General features: G+C 41.0%; 1 protein-coding gene across 1 annotated transcript; it reads left to right on the top strand.

Moving 5' to 3' along the window:
- The first annotated feature begins 6378 nt into the window (after positions 1–6378).
- LOC137151442 (aldo-keto reductase family 1 member C3-like) lies at positions 6379–21221 on the top strand. Its single transcript, XM_067545704.1, is given in 6 exon segments — positions 6379–6651; positions 14887–15054; positions 16450–16566; positions 17872–17949; positions 20715–20725; positions 20727–21221. Coding segments are annotated over 6 exon segments (582 nt in total). The 5' UTR covers positions 6379–6564; the 3' UTR covers positions 20848–21221.
- Positions 21222–22065: the final 844 nt, after the last annotated feature.

The raw sequence follows: 22065 nt of genomic DNA, 5'->3' as shown, positions 1-22065 counted from the left end.
CAGTTTCTCTATTTTTAGAAAATGCTTTTGCCACTTCAATATTTGAACTGTTTAACTTGAGATCCGATAGAGAACAAATAATAATGTGGGGAGAAAAAACAATAGAGTTCTCTCAGTCTCTCCCAATTTCAATGGAGCAACTGATTTGTGGAGCCCTTTCCGAAAATGGCTAAAGCTTCTCCTGACCTTAGATGGGAATAAAGACCCCTCTGAGCTTTGGAAAGACAAATGATCTTCCAGGAGTAGTGTGCACCTTTCCTGCCTTGACCCTTTTGCCTAGACCACAGATCCTTTCCAAATCCTGTTCTGTCCTCCCCCACCCATTTTAGTCCGGGATATTAAACTGCTTTCCCAGGTAAATCAGCCTATGGCATCTTTTGTTATATTTTCCATACCCAAGAAGCAACCATACAGTATCAGACTGACTGATTTATTCTAGATGAAAGGAAAGAACAAAACAAGGAAGAACATGTACTTGAGAGAGCACAGGAGTGGCTCTTTATTTCCAAACTGGCAGCGGCTTCTACAGACAGGAGATTCCTAGAAGTTTTAAGGTGAAGTGCACAAGAAAGAAAATCACAACAGTTACATAGCTACATTTTTTTAACCTCTGAAATATTGAAAATACAGTGGAAGGTGCAGGCCCAGATTCATATACCTATTTCATTTCCTTTTGGTTTAACCTGCAGGAATAACCCAATGTTTGATTCTGTCTTCTGTGTCAGGTTTTTGACTTCCATCTCTCTGAGGAGGACATGAAAACCATTGATGGGCTGAATAAAAACCGTTCTTTCGTGAAGTTAGATCAGTAAGTCATAAAACTTCGTAGTATTTTAGAACCCTGTGGAGAGGTAGGAGAAAGGCAGCAGTGGTCACCCCACAAAGAAATAAGGTTTTGTGTTATACTGACCCTAGCGATTAGAATCATAGCTATTAGGAGTGAAATGAAATCATAGAGCATAAAGCCAGAAGGGACAACCAGATCATTTAGTCTGATCTCCTATATATCATCAGCAACCAACATCACCCAGCACCTGGACACAGAACCCAGCCACCAAAATCAGACCAAAGCATTAAAGCCTACAGGAGACTAGTCACTTATGTGCCACACACGGCGCATAGAAGGGAATGCGGTACACCAGTGCCTGAGGCCCCCACAATGACAGGGAAATGGACCTGGGCGGTCATTTATTCAATCCCCCCTCTCGCCCCACTGTGGCAGGAGTGATTTAAATCATAGAATCACAGAAGATTAGAGTTGGAAGGGACCGAGGTCATCTAGTCCAACCCCCTGCTCAAAGCAGGACTAACCTCAGCTAAATCATTAGTTTCATTAGATTAGTTTCATTAGATTTCATTAGTTCAAATTCTGCTCTTCCTAACTTTGGGAAAAATCCATAGGAAATGACTACAACTGAGTTCCTCTGGTTGTACTGAAAGCAGAATTTGGCCCATTATTCCAAAATGTTCCTAGTAGTTGGTTATCTCATCTAGCCTTGAATTTTTCCGGTTTAAAGCCACCAGGTGAAGCCAAGAACTGAATTCCCTACACATTAACAATTCTGATGTTTGCAGAAGGTTGGGTTTAAATCAAACTTTCTTTGATCTGTGTGGCCTTTAAGTCTACAATGGGCTAAACCAAAACACACCCAAATTGTGGATCCAGGTCATGATCTCAGCTTCAGAGTTTGGGTCTATCTGTATTTTAAAGACAATTTTTCCAGCTTCTTCAAAGCCCACTAGTACTTGTTCTAACCTCACCATTTACGGAGAATAAATATCTCTTGTAACAACCTTCTGCCATATACTGTCACAGACAGTAATGACCGCATTCTGTCATGTTTTCTCTGAGCTTTATTGATTTCCAAATGAACACAATGTTAGTTATAAACTCGACTCCAATGTAATGTCATCTCAATAAAGACTATACATTAGAGTACTCACGTGCTTAGATAATAGTGATGGGCCTATAGAAAACCCTAAGACAGATAGAAAGCATTGCACGTCTGGTCTTTGAGATTCCTGCATTTTGCTTTCAGATGTCCTAGTAATGTAGTTACAGAAAGATATTTCATTAATGTTACCTTTTCTTTTTAGATATGCAGGCCACCCTCAGTATCCATTTCTAGATGAATAACGAAAAGGATCCTGATTTTACTTCATGCATAAGGAAAATCAGGCATGTGTTTAATCTGCTTGATCCATTCCTGGACTAGTATTGGTGATAACGAGATCTACACTGTACATTTAAACAGAAACTCAGTCTCAGAATGGAATAGTTCTTGATTGTTAATTGAAAAAAATTAAAGGTCTTTGTGTAATGCACTTATTGAGTCTAGCCTCTATTCATTAATAATTATGTTTCTTTTCTTCATTCTCAGAGCCAGCACACTCAGGCCTCCTCAACACTGTGTGAGTTGCTGTAGGTCTCCAAAGTATGGTTGGCTGAGCTGATTTGAAAAATGATGGGGGTCTGTCCACTTTAGCGGAAAAGCAGCTTGCAGGATTGGACTGTAGGAATATAACAGAAACTATAGACTAAGGCCTGGTCTACACTGCCACCAGCAGTCGACAGGAAATACGCAAGCTGTGTAAAGTAGCTGGCGCATCTCCCATTGACTTACTTACATTGCCATACCACAGCATTTCCACTGCACTGCATCAATGGGTGACACCCTCCAGTCGACGCAGCTTACTCTTTCCGGGGGCAGAGGGGTGGGGTGGATTTATGGCAGTGACCGGAGACCACTTCCGGGATCAATTGACTGGGTTCCACATCCCGCTCAATCAATCCTGCTCCATCAATCTATTCAGCCCCGGCAGTGGAGATACCCTAAAAATCCCACGTAGTGAATTCCTGAGCTCACACAAAGATCCCACTTAAATGCTAAAGCAGACAGTCTGGCCCAGTAAGCTGTGACTCTGGGTGCTGCAGCATGATGGACTAAGTCCAATGCCAGTGTAGCCAAGGTTAAACCCAAACCAGCAGAAACTGACACCCAGGTTGATATGGTGCAATTACAACAAAAAGATACAGAGCTAAAAGAACTCCTAGACAAAAAAGAATTTAAGAACTATTTAGTTCACCAAAATGACGATGACTTAATCTTTGCTAGCTGAAAAGACATTCAAAATGATGCCCCAATTTTAGTAATACCTGGCTGCTTGAGAAGGGAGCTAGGGCAGTTCACTCACGACCAAGGACACTTCAGGTCAGACAAAATGCTGCATCATTTGGCAACGGTGGGATGGTGGCCAAATATCACCAAAGATGTGGAGAAGTGTGTAAAATCATGTCTCAGTTGTGGAAAACAATGCAAGCACACATGTTAATAGGGGTCCAAAAAATTGTGGGCCCATGGGCACGGCTCCAAATTGATTTTATTGGGCCATTACCCCCAAACAGATAAAGGAAACAAATATGCATAGATAGTGGTCGATTTCTTCTCCAAATGCGTGGAGACTTACGCAACTAAAAATAATACTGCTACAACCACAGCACAGATATTATTAAAGGAAACCTTTTCTAGGTTCAGCCTCCCTGAGGTCATTGACTCAGATTGGAGCCTCATTTTACCAGGGAGATAGTCAAATGCCTCTGCTCGGTGTTTAACATCAAGCAGACGTTCCATATAGTAGGTCACTCCCAGTCCTCAGGACTGAATGAATGTAGTAAAGTCATTAAGTTTGCCCTGAAAAAGATAGTAGCATGATCTGGCAACAACTGAGATATGAAACTGCCGTTGATCTTAATGGCATTAAGGTCAACTGTGGCCTCCCATGGGTGGATCCACCATGAGTGGACACATTATGCACAACCCAGAAAAATGGTGGGTTGAGGAAGTCCCACCAGATAATTATCAGCCCAGGTTCCATGTTGATGAATATATCAGTAAACTATTAGATGAAATAGGCTCCATCCCAGAAAGGGTGGCAACACAACTTAGCTCAAATGCAAAAAATATGGAGACGCATTTGTGAGACTTCCTAAGGCGTAAAGAATGGGAGAATGGGGACCATATCTTCTATAGGTTTTATTCAGATAAAGGATGATGATGAAATGGGTCGGTTCGGTAACAGTATTGAATAAAACAGGGGCTCTCAAACTGGGGGTCAGGACCCCTCAAGAGGTTGTGGGGTTATTATCGCGGGGGTCATGAGCTATCAGCACCCGTGCATGCATGGCTGACAGCCAGAGCCCTTCAGAGCTGGGTGTCTGGAGAGCAGCAGCTGTTCCAGGTGCTCTGAAGGCAGCACCACCCCCAGCAGCAACACAGAAGTAGGGGATGATATGGCATGGAGGGGTGGGTGGCATGGCATGGGTGGTCATCAATTTTTGGGGGGATCATCACAGCCTGAAATATTTTCATAGGGGGTCCCAGAACCGGGCTGCGAGCAGCGGGAAAGTGCAGGGGAGAAAGTGTGTGCTGGGCCGGCCCTTCGCAACAGGTGGGGGAGCGGGGGACCAAGAAGCTCTCAGTGCCTCCCCCCGCCCATGCATTGTGAAGGGCTGGCCCAGCCCTCCTCCCTAGGCCGGGGGATGAGGCCGCCCCCATCCAAGTGAGCGCCAGGCTGCAGGGCTGCAGTGGGAAAGGCAGGTGCTGGGTAAGTGCGGAGACCCAACCCTGCATTTGTGACCCCCCCCTCACCTCACACCCCCTCCTGCAGGTACAGACCCCCCCTCTCCGTGGCAGCTGGGGGGTGACACTTGGACCCCTCCTGCCCTATACGGGGAGGGGCGACGCAAATGTAGGCTTGGCCCATGGGCGCTGGAGACCCTCCATACGCCACTGAAGGGAGGAAGGGGGTTGCCTGGTAAATCAGAGATGTATACACTGCCACTGAGGTTGAGACATAAGTGGGAGGCAGACCTATTGCTAGTCTCAGAGTAAGGATAAAAGGGGTTAAAAAACAAGGGTGATGTGGTGGTATGGATCTGTTACAGACCACCTAACCAGGAAGAAGAGGTGGATGAGATTTTTTTAAAACAACTAAGCTGGAGAAAGTCCTGAGGAGAACAACAAAAATGAATAAATGAAAGCCATGGGAGAGTGGCTGATGAACTGGGGGGAGGTCAAAGGGGAGCAATGTTGCCAAGTATGCTTTTGAAACTACCCCTCCAGGTAGCTGGAGTTTGTTGCCACTTCCAGGTACAGAGGGGTTGTACCAATGGATGCCTCTAGGCGGGGACATCTCAGGAGTGGAGCAGTCCATGGGCGCTTTCGCAACAGCCTCTGCCAGGTAGCTGGGGTTCATTGTCACACCCAGCTCAGGAGGAAAGAGTAAGGGTAAGTCTACACTGACATTTAAAACCTACAGTCGTAAGTCTGAGTCCAGGTCTAGAGGCTCAGGCTTGTGCAACCGTGCCAAAAACAGCAATGTGGACACTTAGGCTCAGGCTGGTCAGCCTCTGAAGCTCTAGCCCAAGCCACAATGTCTACGTTGCTGTTTTTAGCCCATGTCTGTAGTGCCAAGCTTTGAGACTCACTGCTATAGGTTTTAAAATGCAGTGCAGACATATTCGGAGTGGCCCAGGTGTACCACACAATGCTATAGTCATTGGCTGTATTTAAAAAAAGGAAGTAGGAAGCATTGCATCTCGTATTCCATTGTTCTAGCCATACAGTTGCATGTGGATATTTTAATAAAACTTTTTTCTTATTAGCTTTGTGGTCCTCCCCCAGTATTCACTTAAAGATGAACATTAAAAGCGATCCTTTCACTCTTCCTGGTTTTTCTTCTATATGATAAAGAATCAGACTCACATTTCTTCTCCCTCCTGGATTACTAGGGTTCATCCTAGAGGAACACCCTACATTGGGAGCCCAGAGAACACTGATGATGTCAAGAGATGTACACTGTACATTTTAAACAGAAATTTAGAACAACTAATCTCTAGCATGGTTCTAAATGACTGGGGGGAGAGAGGAATAAAGGTCTCTTTGTAATGCAGTTATTGTGTCTTGTTTCTGATTTTCATAATGAAGTTTCTTATTTTTATTTTCTGAGCCAGTAGATCAGGGCTGCTCAATTTTGAAATTCATAGGTGCAATTAAACAGTAGGCAATTCTCTTGTACTATTTTCATATGAAACTTAATTTTTATTGTTTTCTTCTGAGAGTGAAAATTTAGTAACGTGATAAGTATTACTTCTAAAATGTTTTGTTAAAGTTTATAACAGTTTTCCTAATTATATTTTGCTGGAAGTGCACCCACTGTAGAGTGACTGTGAATTTGAAAGGAGATCTTTTGTATGCTGTTTTTTTGTGTCACATGGAAGCAATATTAAGTCAATAAAGTTTGAAGAAAGAGACTGATCTTTGAACTTATTGTTTAATACTGATAGCGTGTTTTCTGATTTTGCTTCGTCATGTTGAATTTGCACTTCTTCCTTCCCATATGCCTGCTGCGTCTAACTGGGCTGCTACTCCTAGTACACACCCTGGAAAATTAATATAAATTAGAAATTCATACAGTGTTTTCTTTCTGAAGCTCTCGCTGGCTCACGGAGGAGTTCTGCAAAGTTTCAGCATTCAGCAAAGAATTGAGGAAAGCTGCAAAGAGATGGAGCTTGACAAAGACCACTGTATTAAGATGAATGATGGGAACAAAATTCCTGCAGTGGGATTTGGCACCTATTCCCCCGATGCAGTAAGTAAATCTTTCATAGATTTCTTTGTCCTTAACCTGTTGATTAACATTGAAGGGCACTGGTAGAATCATTGCCTGCATCACTCCAGAAAGGGCTGCAAGATGAGATCCCTGTATATCTAGTTTATAAAAGTACTGACAGTGTCTGAAAAGTGCTTTGGGGGGTTGAGTGAAAGATGAAATCAGTATATAAACGTAAGAACATCATCATTCTGTAAGAAAAGGTGGTGGTTTTTATTATTTTAGAGTGAATCTGGTGCTGATGAACGAATCCCTGGCTCGGCTTTGCCAAATGCCTGATCCACAGCACCCCCAAACACTCACATCTTGAACCCACACATGAAGGGGTTCCTCTGTCCTGACCTGCAGCACCCAGCTGTTCTAGTCCAGAGCCACTATGTAACAACCGGTGCACCTTAGCCATGGCCTACAGCACTCCCTTTTCCAGTTTTCAGCCTGTTTCTGCCAATGCACTTCAGTCCCAGCCTGAACTAAATGGGAACCAATTCCTTTAAAGAGACGTTAGTCAGTTACTTTTTGCCCTTGTAGTGCTGCTCGCTGCATTACACTGAGTGAAGGAAGATGAGTACATTTCCTTTTGCTCCCTTCTCAACAGTCCTGCCACTTGCTGATCCCAGCGTGGAGGGGACTGGTCTAGTGGTCAGAGCTGGGAACTTGGCGTCAGAAGATCTACATCATATTCCTGGTTCTGCCTCTGAGTCATTGTGTGACTTTGGGCCTCTTACTTGCCTCTTTGAGTTTTAGTTTCCCCATTTTGTAAAATTATGATAATACCTAAAGTACTTTGCTGGGTTTAGTTCATAAAGATAAAATTTTCAAAAGCACCTAAGTGACTTAGAAGCCTACATCTCATTGAAAAACACTTGGAAATGGCACTGCTTTTGAAGATTTTACTCTCAGAGTTTGTAAAATTTCATTGGTATTATCAGATGGAAGGTGCTAACAAGTACAAGCTTTTAGTGGGACAAATTCTAAAGTCTTTACTCACTTTTTGCTTCTTGATCCTAGCCATGGCTCAGTGAGAATTAAGCCTGACTATATCCTGTGTATGTTTTAAAAAAAAAGGCAAGGGCCTCTCTGAAGGGGACATCTGCGTGTGAATAATATAAAAAGCATCTAACAGTTTACACAAGAGCCAAGGTTTGGAAGCTACACAGCAGGGAGAATTTAGTGAAGTTCAGCAATGCCTTTCCAATGTACATTTCCTAGGAATAAACTTCAAGTACAGACACTTCCTGTGGAGCTCAATAACTCAGCTCTTTCCAGTGAGTCCTTCCAATCTTTGCACAGTACTAGCAGGACTAATATGATCTCTCTCTCTCCTCCTCCTCCTCCTCCTCCTCACGGAAAAGACCAACTCTTAAAATACAACTTTTCTACACACTGCAGTCTGTGTCAACTGCATCTGTTCACTCAGGCCAGTTTCTCATTTACACTAAGGCACATAAGGACCACCACTCTAAACTTGGTATAATTTAAGGCCCCATCACACTGCCAGAGTGCTGTAATGAGAATCAGGCCTCCTTGTATTTACAAGGCCTGATTCTCTTATCACACTGGGTTTTACATCATTGTATCTTCTGTGACTTGAATGAGAGCAGACTTAGGCCCATGGACTAGATTCTCTTTGAACAATTTTTCTCCCATTATCACAAATTACTAGCTGAAGCTAGAAAATTGAATTAAAAAAAAAAAAAGATTCCAAATGAGGTTCGTTTACCCTGCACCAGATAGAAAAGAGATCCATGCAGGTAGTTGGGCAGTCTCCAAGCTTTATTTCTGCAGAGGTCAAACACTTCCCAGCAAGTGGTCAGTGTGAGACCCCGAAGGCATGCTCTTTTGCATATTTATACAAACAAGACAAAGAAATTACATATGCATGAATTCTTGATGCTTATAGGTATATTCAAATTATTACTACTATTGCTATTGGTTTATACTTTTCTATTTCTAAAGGTATGCATAACAGATAACATGTTAACAGAAGATTTCTACTTATCCATCAAAGTTGTCTGATCTATCTCTCAAGGCTGTATGACTAATTAAAAAGCAGTTGGCTGTCTCCTTGCCCTTTCTCTAACCCTGGCAGAGGATTAAACACTATGGGGGAGAGGAAGAGAAGGGGGGTGATTTCAGCAGAGAGCAGAACACTCAAGGAACTAAGATGGAGTAACTATGGTCAAGCAGACAATTATTTTCCTTCAATCCCCCCTTTGAGCCATACTGTATTACCAGTGTGGCTCACTTATGATAATCTTGATCCATTCTTAGCTTAATTTCAGCAATTTCAATCTGGGTGACCATTTGCATAGTAGCTATCTTCGATTTTTTTTTTTTTAAAAACTGGGTGAAGGTAAAACACACAAAAGATAGCGTGCCTGACATTAAAAACAACAACAGGTAACAATAACAATAAAACAAATTATACCCACAAAGAATTACTTAAGCCAGGATAAATTTGGTAGCCATGAGGTTAAGGCATGAAATAGATCTGTGAAACCCCATGAAGTATTATCTTGGGAAATGTTATGGAATAGTGATGCGATTTGTAAAATGTCATGTGCATCAGTTTTTACTTTGCCAGATTTATTTACATAAGAACAACAGGTATCATTGATTACTGCACACACACACACACCCCTTGCTTGCTAAGGTAAAGTCTAGGGCCAGTTGGTTCCGCAGAACCATTTGTCAGATACTACCCATTTCAGGGGCTATGTTTTTAAAACCCTGGGTAGTGGCATTGGCCACTGTTTCAAGTACTCCAGCAATGCGCCTTATTTCCTTGACAGCGTATGCAACTCCAAGCTGGGGCAAGGTGATACCCCAATACCGTTGGGCCCTGGTGATTGCTCTTTGGTTCCGGAGCCTGCCCTGGGGTAGTGTGGGTGTGTGCCTAATGGCAGGGGTAATAGCTCCGATGTAGTAGGAGCCTTCCCACCACGGGGGTAATTTTTTATAGGCCTTATTTTCACAAATAAAATAAAGGCCTATTAAACTGATATATTCTATGAATAAGCTAAAGAACTTTGCATTAAACAAATGCCATAATAGCTAATATTCAGGGGGTAGGAAAAATAACCTCTAAAAGAACTCCCATTCAGGGCTACATATCCTGTAGAGTTAATAGTAAAGGTATAGTTACAAGTGCTATAACCAACCTTTATACTTTTGTGAAGTGCAATTTTTTCTTACATGGACTGGTTGGCCTTAAAGCAGTATTCCCCTTGGGACTCATAAGCTAGGTGGATATATTTTGTTAGGAAAAGGAATGGTAACCTCTTGTACTATATGTGTGGTGTTTAACACAATCAGAACCACGGGTATACCTTCTTCAAAATGCAAGGGAACATGACTGCAAATCCAACAGTTAGACACATTTAAATCTGTTTGTAGTTGATTAATTAATTATAAAGATGTCAGTATAGTCCAAGAAGCGTTGTCTTTTATGGTTTAGTTGCTTGGGTTTTAATTGTACCTCAAAGTCATCAGGTTGTTGGTATTCTTCCCCATGGACCTTGGAGATTTCCTCGACAGGTGTACCGTTAATCAGGAACTTGGATCAAAAGAGAGTCATCCAGATAAGGCCAATACAGAACATCCAGAAGATCACTAGCCATACCCATTTAGGGAACCAGTGATCTGGGGAGTTTTAAGTCTTTTTCTTCTGAGGTGGTAGGGATGACGTCGTGGTATATCCTCTTCGCTCTGGAGTGGTTTCAAATCCTCTTCGCTCTGGAGTGGCAAATCCTTTTCTTGAGCAGGGGAGAGGTTACAAGCACTTGCACCCTGTTCCACTGACCTTGTCATTACAGGTGCAGAGGTTCTTTTACAGTGTCAGGCATGTATTCAGGATTCTTAACCTTGGCACTTTACAGCAGTGTTGGTGGTGAGAAGTACCTGGAGTGAGCCTTTCCAACGTAGTTCCAGGGCTGTCTTTCTTGGTGGACCTTTACGTGAATCCAATCACCGGGCTGTAGATCATGACATGCTTTTTGAGGGTCTTGGGGAAGGGCTTTTTGGACCTGTGAACGAAAAGCCTTAACACACTTCATTAATGCTTGACAATAAGTCAAATCAGTTTCATCAGCTAAATTAATATCCATTAGGTGAGTTGATACTGGTGGAGAGCTAGAAAGCCTCATGGGTCAGCCCATTAGGATCTTGTGTGGTGATAGTCCAGTCTTTTTGTTACATGATGATCTTATACTTATAAGGGCTAAAGTCAGGGCAACTGGCCATTTGAGGCTGGTTTCATGGCAAATTTTGGCTAGTTTATTTTTCAGAACACCATTCTGTCTTTTCACTGTCCCTGCAGACTGAGGGTGATGTGGGCAATAAAAGTTCTGTTGGATATCAAGAGCCTTGCAAACTTCTTTTATAACTTGACCTGTTACTGTTGGTAGACAGAGGGATCCCAAAGCGAGGGATAAATTCCTTCACAAGTCTTTTGCTGACTGTAATAGTGTCAGCCTTTGCACATGGGTAAACTTTTACCCATTCGAAAATAAACATACAATTACTAATACATATTAGACTGGACTAATATAAACACAAAACAACATGGATGTGGCCTAAGATGCGGAAAGGACTGCAGCCTTAGCAGCAGAGTCTGTTAAAGCATGCCAGTGAGCTAGACATTTAACAACAACAATAATAAAAGGTAACCATACAACATCTATAAAGCAGCAACATAAGATCCATTTAATATGGAAGCCTCCCAAAGTGGGGAAGCCTCTTTGTTTCCAGAGTTAACCATAATTATGGACAACACCAAAGGCATAATGGGAATCAGTGAAAACATTAACAGATTTACCTTTGGTCAGGATACAAACTGTAGTTACAGGGAAAAAAATTAGCTTCTTGAGCAGGGTTCACAGAAGGGAAAGGGTTACTTTTAATTACCTCATGTTGAGAACAAACAGCATAGTCAGCCACAAGAATACCTTTAGAATTTCTTTGACAAGAGCCAGTAACATAAAAAACCAATTTTGGGTTCTACAAAGGGTGGATAACAATGAGGCAGGATCAAAAACTGGACATCGGGTGAGTGTAATATGACCTGCAAACAACAAAAGATTTTATATTTTCTTAAACAAATATGAGGTACAAAAATGATAACTGGAGGACCAAAGTTTCCGAGGTTTTACCCAAGGCAGCTACAGCTGCAATGGCACGGAGACAAGGTGGAAGCCCTGCAGCTACAGGGTCCAGGGCATTACTGTAACAGGCAATGGTCTTATGCTTATCCCCACACAATCTTACACAAAGCAATACATATTTTTCCAGGTTTCCTAACAGGAAAAATTGGGGTGTCTCAGAGGATTCGAGTAGGCACAATAATTCCTGGTTTAAGGAGAGATATAATCACAGGACGTATTCCTTTTGTATGCCGGATATTTCAGGATCCTGTCCTTATTCAAGAAATACAGCCAAAACAGAATTTTCATTTTCACAAAGAAAACAACAAATTAATCCCATTTGGTAAACAATAAATAATACAATCAAATTTTACAATGTAAATGTCTACCTACCAGGTTAACTGGAGAATAAGAACTTAAAAGAAAAGCATGCTGATTAGAAATAGGTCTCAAAGAAACAGATAGTGGTTTAGACACCAGATGCGGCATTAATTGGTTAACATTTCTACTGCATTTACATTCTTCGTTGATAAGGGAATAGAGAAAACTCCTGAACTTTTAAGGTGGATCTGCTGGCTCCAGTGTCTATAAAACATTTTACTGGCTTCCCGTCAATAAGACAAGACACATAAAGACCTGATTAACAAAAAGATTAATGAAGTTGTTATTCCTGAGTTAATCTCAAATGTCCAAGATCGCTTTGGACATTCTGCTTTCCAGTGCCCAACTGTCCACAATAGTGGCAGGAGGAATCTCCTGGGGCCAAAAAGGTAGACCATCGTCCCAGACCCTGGCCTCGACATATTATCTGAATTTATAATTTTTTTTTTGTTCTGTTTTGTTTTTGGGAGTCCTTTAGACTCCTTACCCGGGATTCATGCAGTCTTTCTTTAGAGTTTTCACCCTGTCTGCATTTTATCTTCAGCCCCCCTCTCTCCTTCTGCCCATAAGCCATGTTGTTCAAACCAGGATTAAACTTTGTTCAATGCATGCATTTTTGTTCTTATTTTAGCATACATATTATATACTGCTGTTTTTATTTTGGATTCAGCATACCTATTTGCATTTTTTTTGCAGTACATTTAAAGCTACATTTTATAAGCATTATAACTACTTGCATACACACAAAAATACCACTAATACCCTTAAATACAAGTAACATGATGTAGAAAAGTTTGGACCCCATAGGCTCCATTGATTTGTTTTCTTTAGCTCGAGCTTTTTTTTTTTTTTTGTACCGGTAACTTGCCCACAGCCCATGCTGCTAACACCGCCCCTAAGGGGCTGCCCTCGGGGATTTTACTGCCACCAAGCCCCATCTTCCATCCACCACACTATCACTACACACACCCACACACACACTCTCTCTCTCTCTCTCTCTCTCTGTCAACACAGCCTTGGCTTTTGTCCTCTTAAGGACAGGTCAGTGAACCTGATCCGAGCCCTTATCGTAGTATTTAAACTAGCACTTATTTCTCCCGTTCATACCTTGTGGACGATCTGTGCACAGAACAATTGGGGATGCGCTTATCTCTCGGGGGGGGGAAGCAACATACACACCGCTGGAGGGATTTGGAAGTCAGAAGCAAAGTCACAGAATGAAATAAGATTATGGTCTCTGTGCGGGAAATGGAAAAATCCGCCACACAGCGTTTCTGGCCTTAGAGGACTTGCCTCAGACCAGCTGGACTGCCTGCAGATAGGTCAGCCTGTGCGCCCAGTATTCAGAGAGACCAGGAAAGGACCTAGTAATTGGTCTTAAACAACTCAGATAGAAAAACTGAGGAGATTCCGTGCACGAAAGGACCTTGTGCCACCCAGGACTTCTGCGTTTATGAACCCTTAGGCTCAGCGCATGGCCACCATCAAGGACAGTGCTAGGGTGCCCGTTTTGGAATCTCCTAAGAAAACCTGGCAGACACAACACAAAACAACCAACAAATAAGAGAAAGAAATAACAACACACAAAACATACAGGTACCTGAATCTCTTGGAGACTGTGAGACTACAAAGGGTCTCAACTGCTTTACAGCCTTTCCTTGAGTTTTAACTCCAGTCCAAAAGCCCTCCGGGTGAACTCACCCTAGTGCCGGCTGGGGCATTGGCTGGTGCAGAACTCAGGGTTAGCATGCAAGGGGAGTCCCGGCGGAGTCGCCAAAATTGTTGGAAAAAGATTCCAAATTGTGCTTCGTTTACCCCGCACCGAAAAGAGATCCAAGCAGGTAGTTGGGCAGTCTCCAAACTTTATTTCTGCAGAGGTCAGACACTTCCCAGCAAGTGGTCAGTGTGAGACCCCGAAGACATGCTCTTTTGCATATTTATACAAACAAGACAAAGAAATTACATATGCATAAGTTCTTGATGCTTATAGGTACATTCAAATTATTACTACTGCTATTGGCCTACTTCTTCTAAAGGTATGCATAACAGAAAACATGTTAACAGAAGATTTCGGCTTTTCTATCAAAGTTGCCTGGTCTATCTCTCAAGGCTGTATAACTAATTAAAACCAGTTGGGGCTGTCTCCTTGCCTCTTCTAGGAAACCTTTCTCTGACCCTGGCACAAGATAAGCACTGTAAAAACAAAAGAGGAGGGGGCGGGCGATCTCAAGAGAAAGCAGAACACTAAAAAGAACTAAAATGGAGTAACTGTGGTCAAGCAGACAATTATTTTCCTTCAATACTCACCGTCCTTTGAATCATATAAAAAGAAAGCTGAAATAATAAGCCTGATTCTCTGTTGATCTCCATCTTCAGGAGTTGTTTACTTCTGTGCACAATGGGAATAAAAAAAACTGCTATATCTGAATAGTAGCGTTTTACACCCACATTCCATTTACTTTGCTATGGTGTAAATGATGACACAAGACACTGAGCAACAGGGGATCAGGCCCAGTATCCTTGAATTTGTTTTAAGGTAAATTAAAAGATTCTTAATGCGAAGGTATCGGAATCTAAAAATGTCGCTTTCAAGTCTTTCTGTTGGGCATCAAAACTACAGGTAACTATATATATATATATACAAAATATCTCTAATCAAGAGAGATTGACACTCTACTTTCTTAACTGGTAGGTTCAAAAAAGTAGATGTGAGGAAGCTACAAAGGTGGCAATTGAAGTTGGCTTTCGCCATATTGATGGAGCCGTTGTATATGGGATTGAGGAGGAGGTTGGGCGAGCCATTCAAGCGAAGATTGCAGATGGGACAGTCAAAAGAGAGGAAATATTTTACACGGGAAAGGTAAGTGGGGGTTTTTTTAACACCAGTATTTTTATTGTATTGCTTCTTGTGCTAATTATTTTAATCTAATTTATAAAGAATGTTGTAATTTAAACAAGGCCAGTATTGAAAGGATTGCCATTAGGGAAGTATTATTCACACACTTGGGAAGCTGCTTTGTATACCAAATTACAGGTTTGGGCACAAGACTCTTTTCTACATGTGTGAAAGTGAAGCTAAAACAGCTACTTCATGACCCTGAAAGTACATGTCTCCAGACAGAAAATTTTATTTTATTTAGCCATATTGAGCCTTTTTAGGTTTCATATGCACATTAGTGACTCTGTTTTAAAGGTCATTTCAGTTTCTTTTAAAGTGTAGATTTATTTTGAAAAGTGATTGTGTAAAAATGACACCTTATTATTCAACAGATCTGTTTCCTGTGTGCATTCAGAGTCCTATCTGTGTCTTCAGAGGCAAAAAAATTGTTATCACTCCTTTTAGCTCTACAGAGAACATAGGTGGATTTATTTCTCCTGAGGTATCATCAACAAAATTGTTTACTAATTTCCAATCAATCAAACTTATACTAACCCATTAACAGCAAGGGCAGTGATAACACTGAGAGCATGATTTTAAGACAGTGTGATTGAAAGACGTCACTGAGAGCATAACTTGTTCTGCAGCATCTTTATTGCTGGAGATGATGGACAAGAAGCAAACAACCCAACTGGATCCAGATTGGGTTTGTGGAGCTGTCAGTTAGAAAAGCATCATTTTACTTGTAAACTGGGCACATTTGGTATTGAATCACTGAGAGTCAATATGTAACACCAACTTCTCATTTTTACAGAGTCACTTTTCAGAGTAGAACTGAACTTTAAATGGAGAACTATTGACAAAAAACCGAGAAAGAGGTTCTTGGCACAGGATTCCTTCTGCATTAGAAGTGATGTCTTGTTAGAAATGGTATTTATATGAGCTCCCATCTCCTGGTTCTCACAGACAGACCAGAATTGTGTGTAAAACACAGTCACATACCAAGGGGCATCTTCCATTCCGTTCTTCCAAGGGCCAGCTCCTGAAGTCATACAACAGGGTGACGCCTAATAACCAAGGAGAACAAATTTAGCCAGAAAGATTTTTAACCTTGAGAGTGATCTCACATAGGGTTCCTGTACTGACCCAGTGCACCTCTGAAATCCTGGCTGCATTTCAACTTTTTCAGGAGTCATTCACTTCTCACTATGACGTGCATCTTTGCACACAACCACCTCACAACACACCCTTCTGTTAAAAAGGCAAAGACCATGACTTAGACGCTTTAGAAAAGTGTTTTTTACAGAGTCAGCCTTGAGAAAGCAGAGAAAAGGGAGGACTTCTTCAGAGAGAATGGTTGTTTTTGATTCATTACAGCTTTGGAGTACCTTTCACCGCCCTGAACTTGTCCGAACATGCCTGGAACAGTCACTGAAGAAACTTAAATTTGACTATATTGATCTCTTCATTATCCACAACCCTATGTCTTTAAAGGTAAACATCTCTTTAAAAATATACACAAGAAAAAAAATGGTTTTGGTAGTAGCTCCATGCACCAGAGCAGAGCTGTTCTGAAAAAGACCAGTAGTCCACTTAGTCAGACATCTAGCCTATACAAGTAGCTTTTGATAGGTGCTCCAGGGGAAGGCACAAGTCAAAAGAAAAACTAATGCATGAGACACATTCTATAATGCAATATTTGGAAGGTGGGACTCATTTTGTGGCTCATTGGCAATCAATATATATTAAGCATGTAGATTAATAGCCTTATAAATTTAATCCTTGCTATTAAAATATCATATACTATCTGGGTTCAATCTATGCCACTAAAAATATATATCTTAGTTTGTAAATTTGCCAGTCCACTATCTCGAAACTCTCTAAATTCAAATATATACTTAATGATCAAAAGCTAACTTTTAGTTACTCCAGAAATTCACCAATAGTCTATAAAACTAATCTTGGGTTACTGTGATCTCTTGTGTTTTTAATCTACTATACCTTCTTATTTTATTCATCATATGTTCATTTCTCAGAGAAAATATCCGTTTTCTGTGACACCTTATATGTTTTATCTGTAATATCTTTAGGCACTAATTGCTTTTGACATGCATGCTTTGTTTTCACTGTGTATAAATAGAATTTCTTATGAAAGTAGTGCTTAGCTTAGCTAATTAACTTTCCAGTATTTACACCTATCCTCTCATTGACAAAAATTATTTCTAGGCATCTAGGGTAAAATTTGCTCATGAAACACAAGATACACTGTATATTTTAGTCATGTATAGGATTTTAACTCAAAAGTGGTGTGTAGATAAATTCTCTAGCTCAGTATGGCAATTTACAATGGCTGCTCTCCTCCTAGAGAAATAGAAATTTCAGTTCAATCATAGGACTGTAAGGGACCTCGAGAGGTCACCTAATCCAGTCACCTGCACTTATGGCAGGACCAAGTATTACCTAGATCATCCCTGACGGGTGCTATCTAACCTACTCTTAAAAATCTCCAATGATTCCACAACCTCCCTAGGCAATAATTCTTAGATGTTACTGGTAGGGAAATTGTTGGTGACTAGGCAATGAACCAGCTCTCAGTCTCTCATACATTTCTTTTTTTACCTAGTGGGAAGTCAAGTGGTTTAGATAAAACCATTCTATTACATTTATACAGCTTTAGAGTCCAACACCTTCCCTGCCCCGCTCTTCCTGGTTACTACTCCTCCCTTGGCCACAAAATAATAAAAACCCACTTGTGTAAAAACCATCAGGACTGAAGGGGATTTTTCTTTTGTTTTTAAGCCTGGAGCAGATACATTCCCAAAGAATGAAAATGGAAAACTCATTTTCGATGTTGTAGATCTGCGTCAAACTTGGGAGGTGAGTGACACAAATAACATCATTTTAATTCATAGGACATCTAGTTTCCTTAGTCAGCCAGCTGACTGTTACCCGGAAATTGTTCAGAGTTCTGGGGGTTAGTAATATGACCTTTTTAGAGAGCTAAGGAGAATGTAAGTGTTATAGATGTGGGAGGCTGGGTTTGTTAGTAAGATATGTTGTTGAACTGCCTATTGATAAAGTGTGGATTCACACCAACAAGTAACTATATAGAAATTTCACCTTTATATTTAACAGGTCTGCCCTTGTGTGTACTAAGCATCATAGCTGCCAGTTTTGGCTGCTTTTTGCTCCTGTTAGCCCAGCAGCACCAACCAGCTATGCTCCTTCTCTTGAATCATAAACAGATTTTCTTGCTAAATTCAAAGGACTTGCACATGTTATAAAAAAAAAAAAAAGATATTGCTCAAGTGTCACTGAGGGCATAATCTGAAGACAATGAGGATGAAGATGTATAATTGAACCTTATTTACTAGTGATGTTGCACAAGTTGGAAAAAGTCCAGCTCAGCTGTCAGACTTCAGCCTGGTCCACATACAGTTTTGGTCCCAATTTAACTATTTCACTTAAGGGTGTGATTGTATTTTAAAAAATAGTAAAATTGGTGCAACCCCTAGAGTGAAGGTAGTTATACCAGTACAATAGTGCTTTATACTGGTATATTTTATTCCCCTAATTTATGGGAATAAACTATACCTCTATAGGCAACTTTTTATCAGTATGACTATCCACTGGGATAAGTTATACCTCTATGGCACCACCCTAGGGCAAGAAAGGGCATTTCTGTTGTCTCAGACATCCTTTTCTGGACAATTACATTACAATAGACCTTGTTCAGAGTTTCAGGTAAAACCCTCTGCCTGCACTTGATAGACAGCCTGTCCCCTTCTAGGGATATAACATACTCCAAGGGAAGAAAAAAACAAAATACTTCTGCAGCTCACAAAAAAGGCCAGGTCCCTGCAGTCTCACACAGACTGAAGGTCGATAGTCTTTGGGAGGAGATACGGACTCCTTACCCCTATCTGCCCAAGCAACAGAGGCAAAATCACAAGGCTCGAAAAAAGAAAGTACAGAAAAACCAGTCTCTCCACTTCCTCAGAGGGCCCAGGAGGCCATTGTGCTCAAGCAGTTTCCCCAGGAGACAAACTGTGTATGCTGGGGCGCTCTAGCTCCGCTCACTCCAGAGTTCCATCCAGACAGCCAGTATCCTCCCTTTTAAGGACTTGCCCTTCTCCAGGCTTGAAAAGCCTCATAGCTGCAGTGGGTTGGGACTGACTGAGCACAGAGATGCTCTTTCACCCTTTCTTAACTGCTGAAGGAGCTGCCCCACCATACTAGGGGAGGTTAACTACATCAGTATCTGACTGATCTAATTAAATCAGTACAATAACGGTGCATAGACAAGACCTTCAATGAGTGTTCAGGGCTGCTAGTCAAGTCAAATATATATTTTACTTCTAAATTCAGGATATTAGATAAGTGAAATCACTGAGAGACAACAAACATGAAGTCACATAATGCCATTTTTACAGCATCACTTTGTAGAATAGAACCACACTTTGGTGATATCCCTGCCCTAAGAACAGAGAAGGCCAAAACATCTCAAAGTCATTTTCAGAGAGAGAGATTGTAGTCTGAGCTTTACATGTGATGTTTTCCACAAATGAGGAATTAAATATTCTGCCCTAATTTCAGCCAAGACAAGGACTCCCTCAGACCCCTAATTCTTTAACTAAAGCTCTTTGAGTAGCTCGGAATTGCAGCTTATTAGTGAGCTAGCCTTTCAACGCTGAAGAGCTAGGTTCAAAGTCTGTCCATGTTTACCCACATTACAAAGTCCACCACTCAGTTTAATACCTTTGGTGCTTCTATCTACAGAGAGCTAAGAAATGAAATATAAAGGGGCGTCCGTTGAGAATTGAGGTGCATTGGCAGAAGTTAGCATAGTGTCTGCTCACATTATGCCTGGTGCTAATTGGTGCTACTGGTTCATCATTTTCATGAGCACTAACTTAACTCCCTCATTTAAATGGAAAAAGCTAAAGCTTCCCCTGTGATATGTGCTGTCCCTTCAGTGGACTCTAGCAAGCTTCTTATATTAAATGTGAAAAGTAACCAGGTTTTGGCTACTGTATCATTGTTACCATAGCACTACTTGTGATCTGAGACTCTGCAGTCATTTCTTTATCTGGATAAGGAAATACTGGAGTATCTCAGACACCACTGCATAAATACTGTTGGTAAATACAGACATTCTGTTGGTGACCACGGCAGCTGTCCATCTCTTTAAGTATTTCTTGTGTTTTCCCCTTAATTTTCCTTCTCAATTATTTTTTGGCTATAAAGCTCTTAAACTGGTGTTAATAATCCCATACTTATGTGGTATCCTTATTGCTGTATTGTTCACTAACAGTGAATGGGTATCACTATGTCTTTGAAGTTCTGTGAGTGTGAAGGACAAATAAGACAGAAAGCTACTGGGAGAGGCAGTGGCCCGATTGTCTACTTTCTACTGGGGGAAAAGATGACTTTACTGCACAGTGAGTTGCACAAATAGAGATCTGCCTAAGTGAATGGTTGAAAAATGACTGTTTCAAAATCAGAGTTTGATTCTAGAGCAAATCAAACTTTCGTGGAATAATTTTATATTGAGTGAGCCCAGTTGAACATAATTTTTCTATTCTCATGGAAATGATACTATCAATAGTAATAATGGAAGTGGCCTTTGTTGTTTTTCCAAGGCCATGGAGGCACAAAGATGCAGGTTTGGTGAAGTCCATTGGGGTGTCCAACTTCAACTGCAGACAGCTGGAAATGATCCTGAACAAACCCGGGCTCAAGTACAAACCTGTCCTCAACCAGGTAAAACTCTGACTCATGGATGAAGACCTAAAACTGTTCAGTTAGAAGAAATTCAGAACTTGTAGTCAGTGAAGATTTTCATTTATAGGGGGAGGAACTCAGTGCTTAAAGGAAGCAGAAACTCCAGCATGTCTTTCTGAGCAGGTGCTATTGTACAGCCTTTCATTTAAACTAAAAGGAAAACTTGCTTATTGTTCCACTTCAAGTAAACACAAGACACAACAGTTAGACACTGATATTGAATTCTTCAGAATTTGTGGGTTGGGACCAGCTGAAGTTAAAGACGGGGCCATTAGCAAATATAGATTCAGACTCACGTTCTGGAAAAAAACATAGTTCTATGTAGCTTGGAACAGAGATTTTGTTTGTATCCATCACTGCATTCATGAAAAGCTTATGAAACTCAAGAATGAATAAAAAGAAAATATTGTCAAGGAAACAGTGTCTGAGAGGGGCAGGAGAAAGAGAAGATCTCCACTTCCCTGTAAATCCAGAGATCCTCTCCTGCTACCTCATTCCTCTGCTATGGGAATGGACATCAGAGCACCAGCCTTTCTCTGCTTGGACTGTGTGATGTCATGGCGCGAGGTCATCTTGGCAACAGGTTATCCAAACTCATACTCAGAAATGTGACTTTCAGCCAGTAGGCTCAGAAAACAATGATTCAAATGGACTATGTTATTGTGCAATCCATTTGCGTATCCTTCATATAGATAACCTGATATATTCTGTACCTGACGGATAAAGGGAAAGAATTGAGTTATATATGATAAGCAAAATAACATAGGATATGCATAGCATCCCATAGTCAATTGTTGAAAGTAACATTGCCTCTCAACTAATTTTTTCAAACTTAGCATAGCACAAGTTCTGCATGGAGAATAATATAGGTAGAAGGTAATTCTGAAGTTGTAAATCTAAACTTTTAAATTTCAATGTTAAAATATGTAAGTGAAAAGTGTCTTATCTGGTGAAAAACACTGTTGTTTCACAGATGGACAGCGCAAAAATGACTGAACTGATTTTGTTTCAATTTCTCCTCTCCCCCCAAAAAAATCACTTGTGGGCTGAGACCAAGCATGACAAATTTTAGGCCAAGTGACCACTTTAGTGGAAGTTATCAGGCATTGATCATAGTAGTTTATAATGAAAGTGCAATCTCATCCATAACTACAGTTACAACTAGTCCCAGTACAGACCCCAGGAATATCTACTAGTAATTCTCTGTCA

This window comes from Emydura macquarii, unplaced genomic scaffold (assembly GCF_026122565.2).
Source record: "Emydura macquarii macquarii isolate MOO-44397 ecotype Brisbane River unplaced genomic scaffold, CSIRO-AGI_Emac_v2 contig_1065, whole genome shotgun sequence".
Taxonomy (NCBI): Eukaryota; Metazoa; Chordata; order Testudines; family Chelidae; genus Emydura; species Emydura macquarii.
The sequence above is the reverse complement of the archived record's forward strand: the minus strand, read 5'-3'. Positions and strand labels throughout refer to the sequence as shown.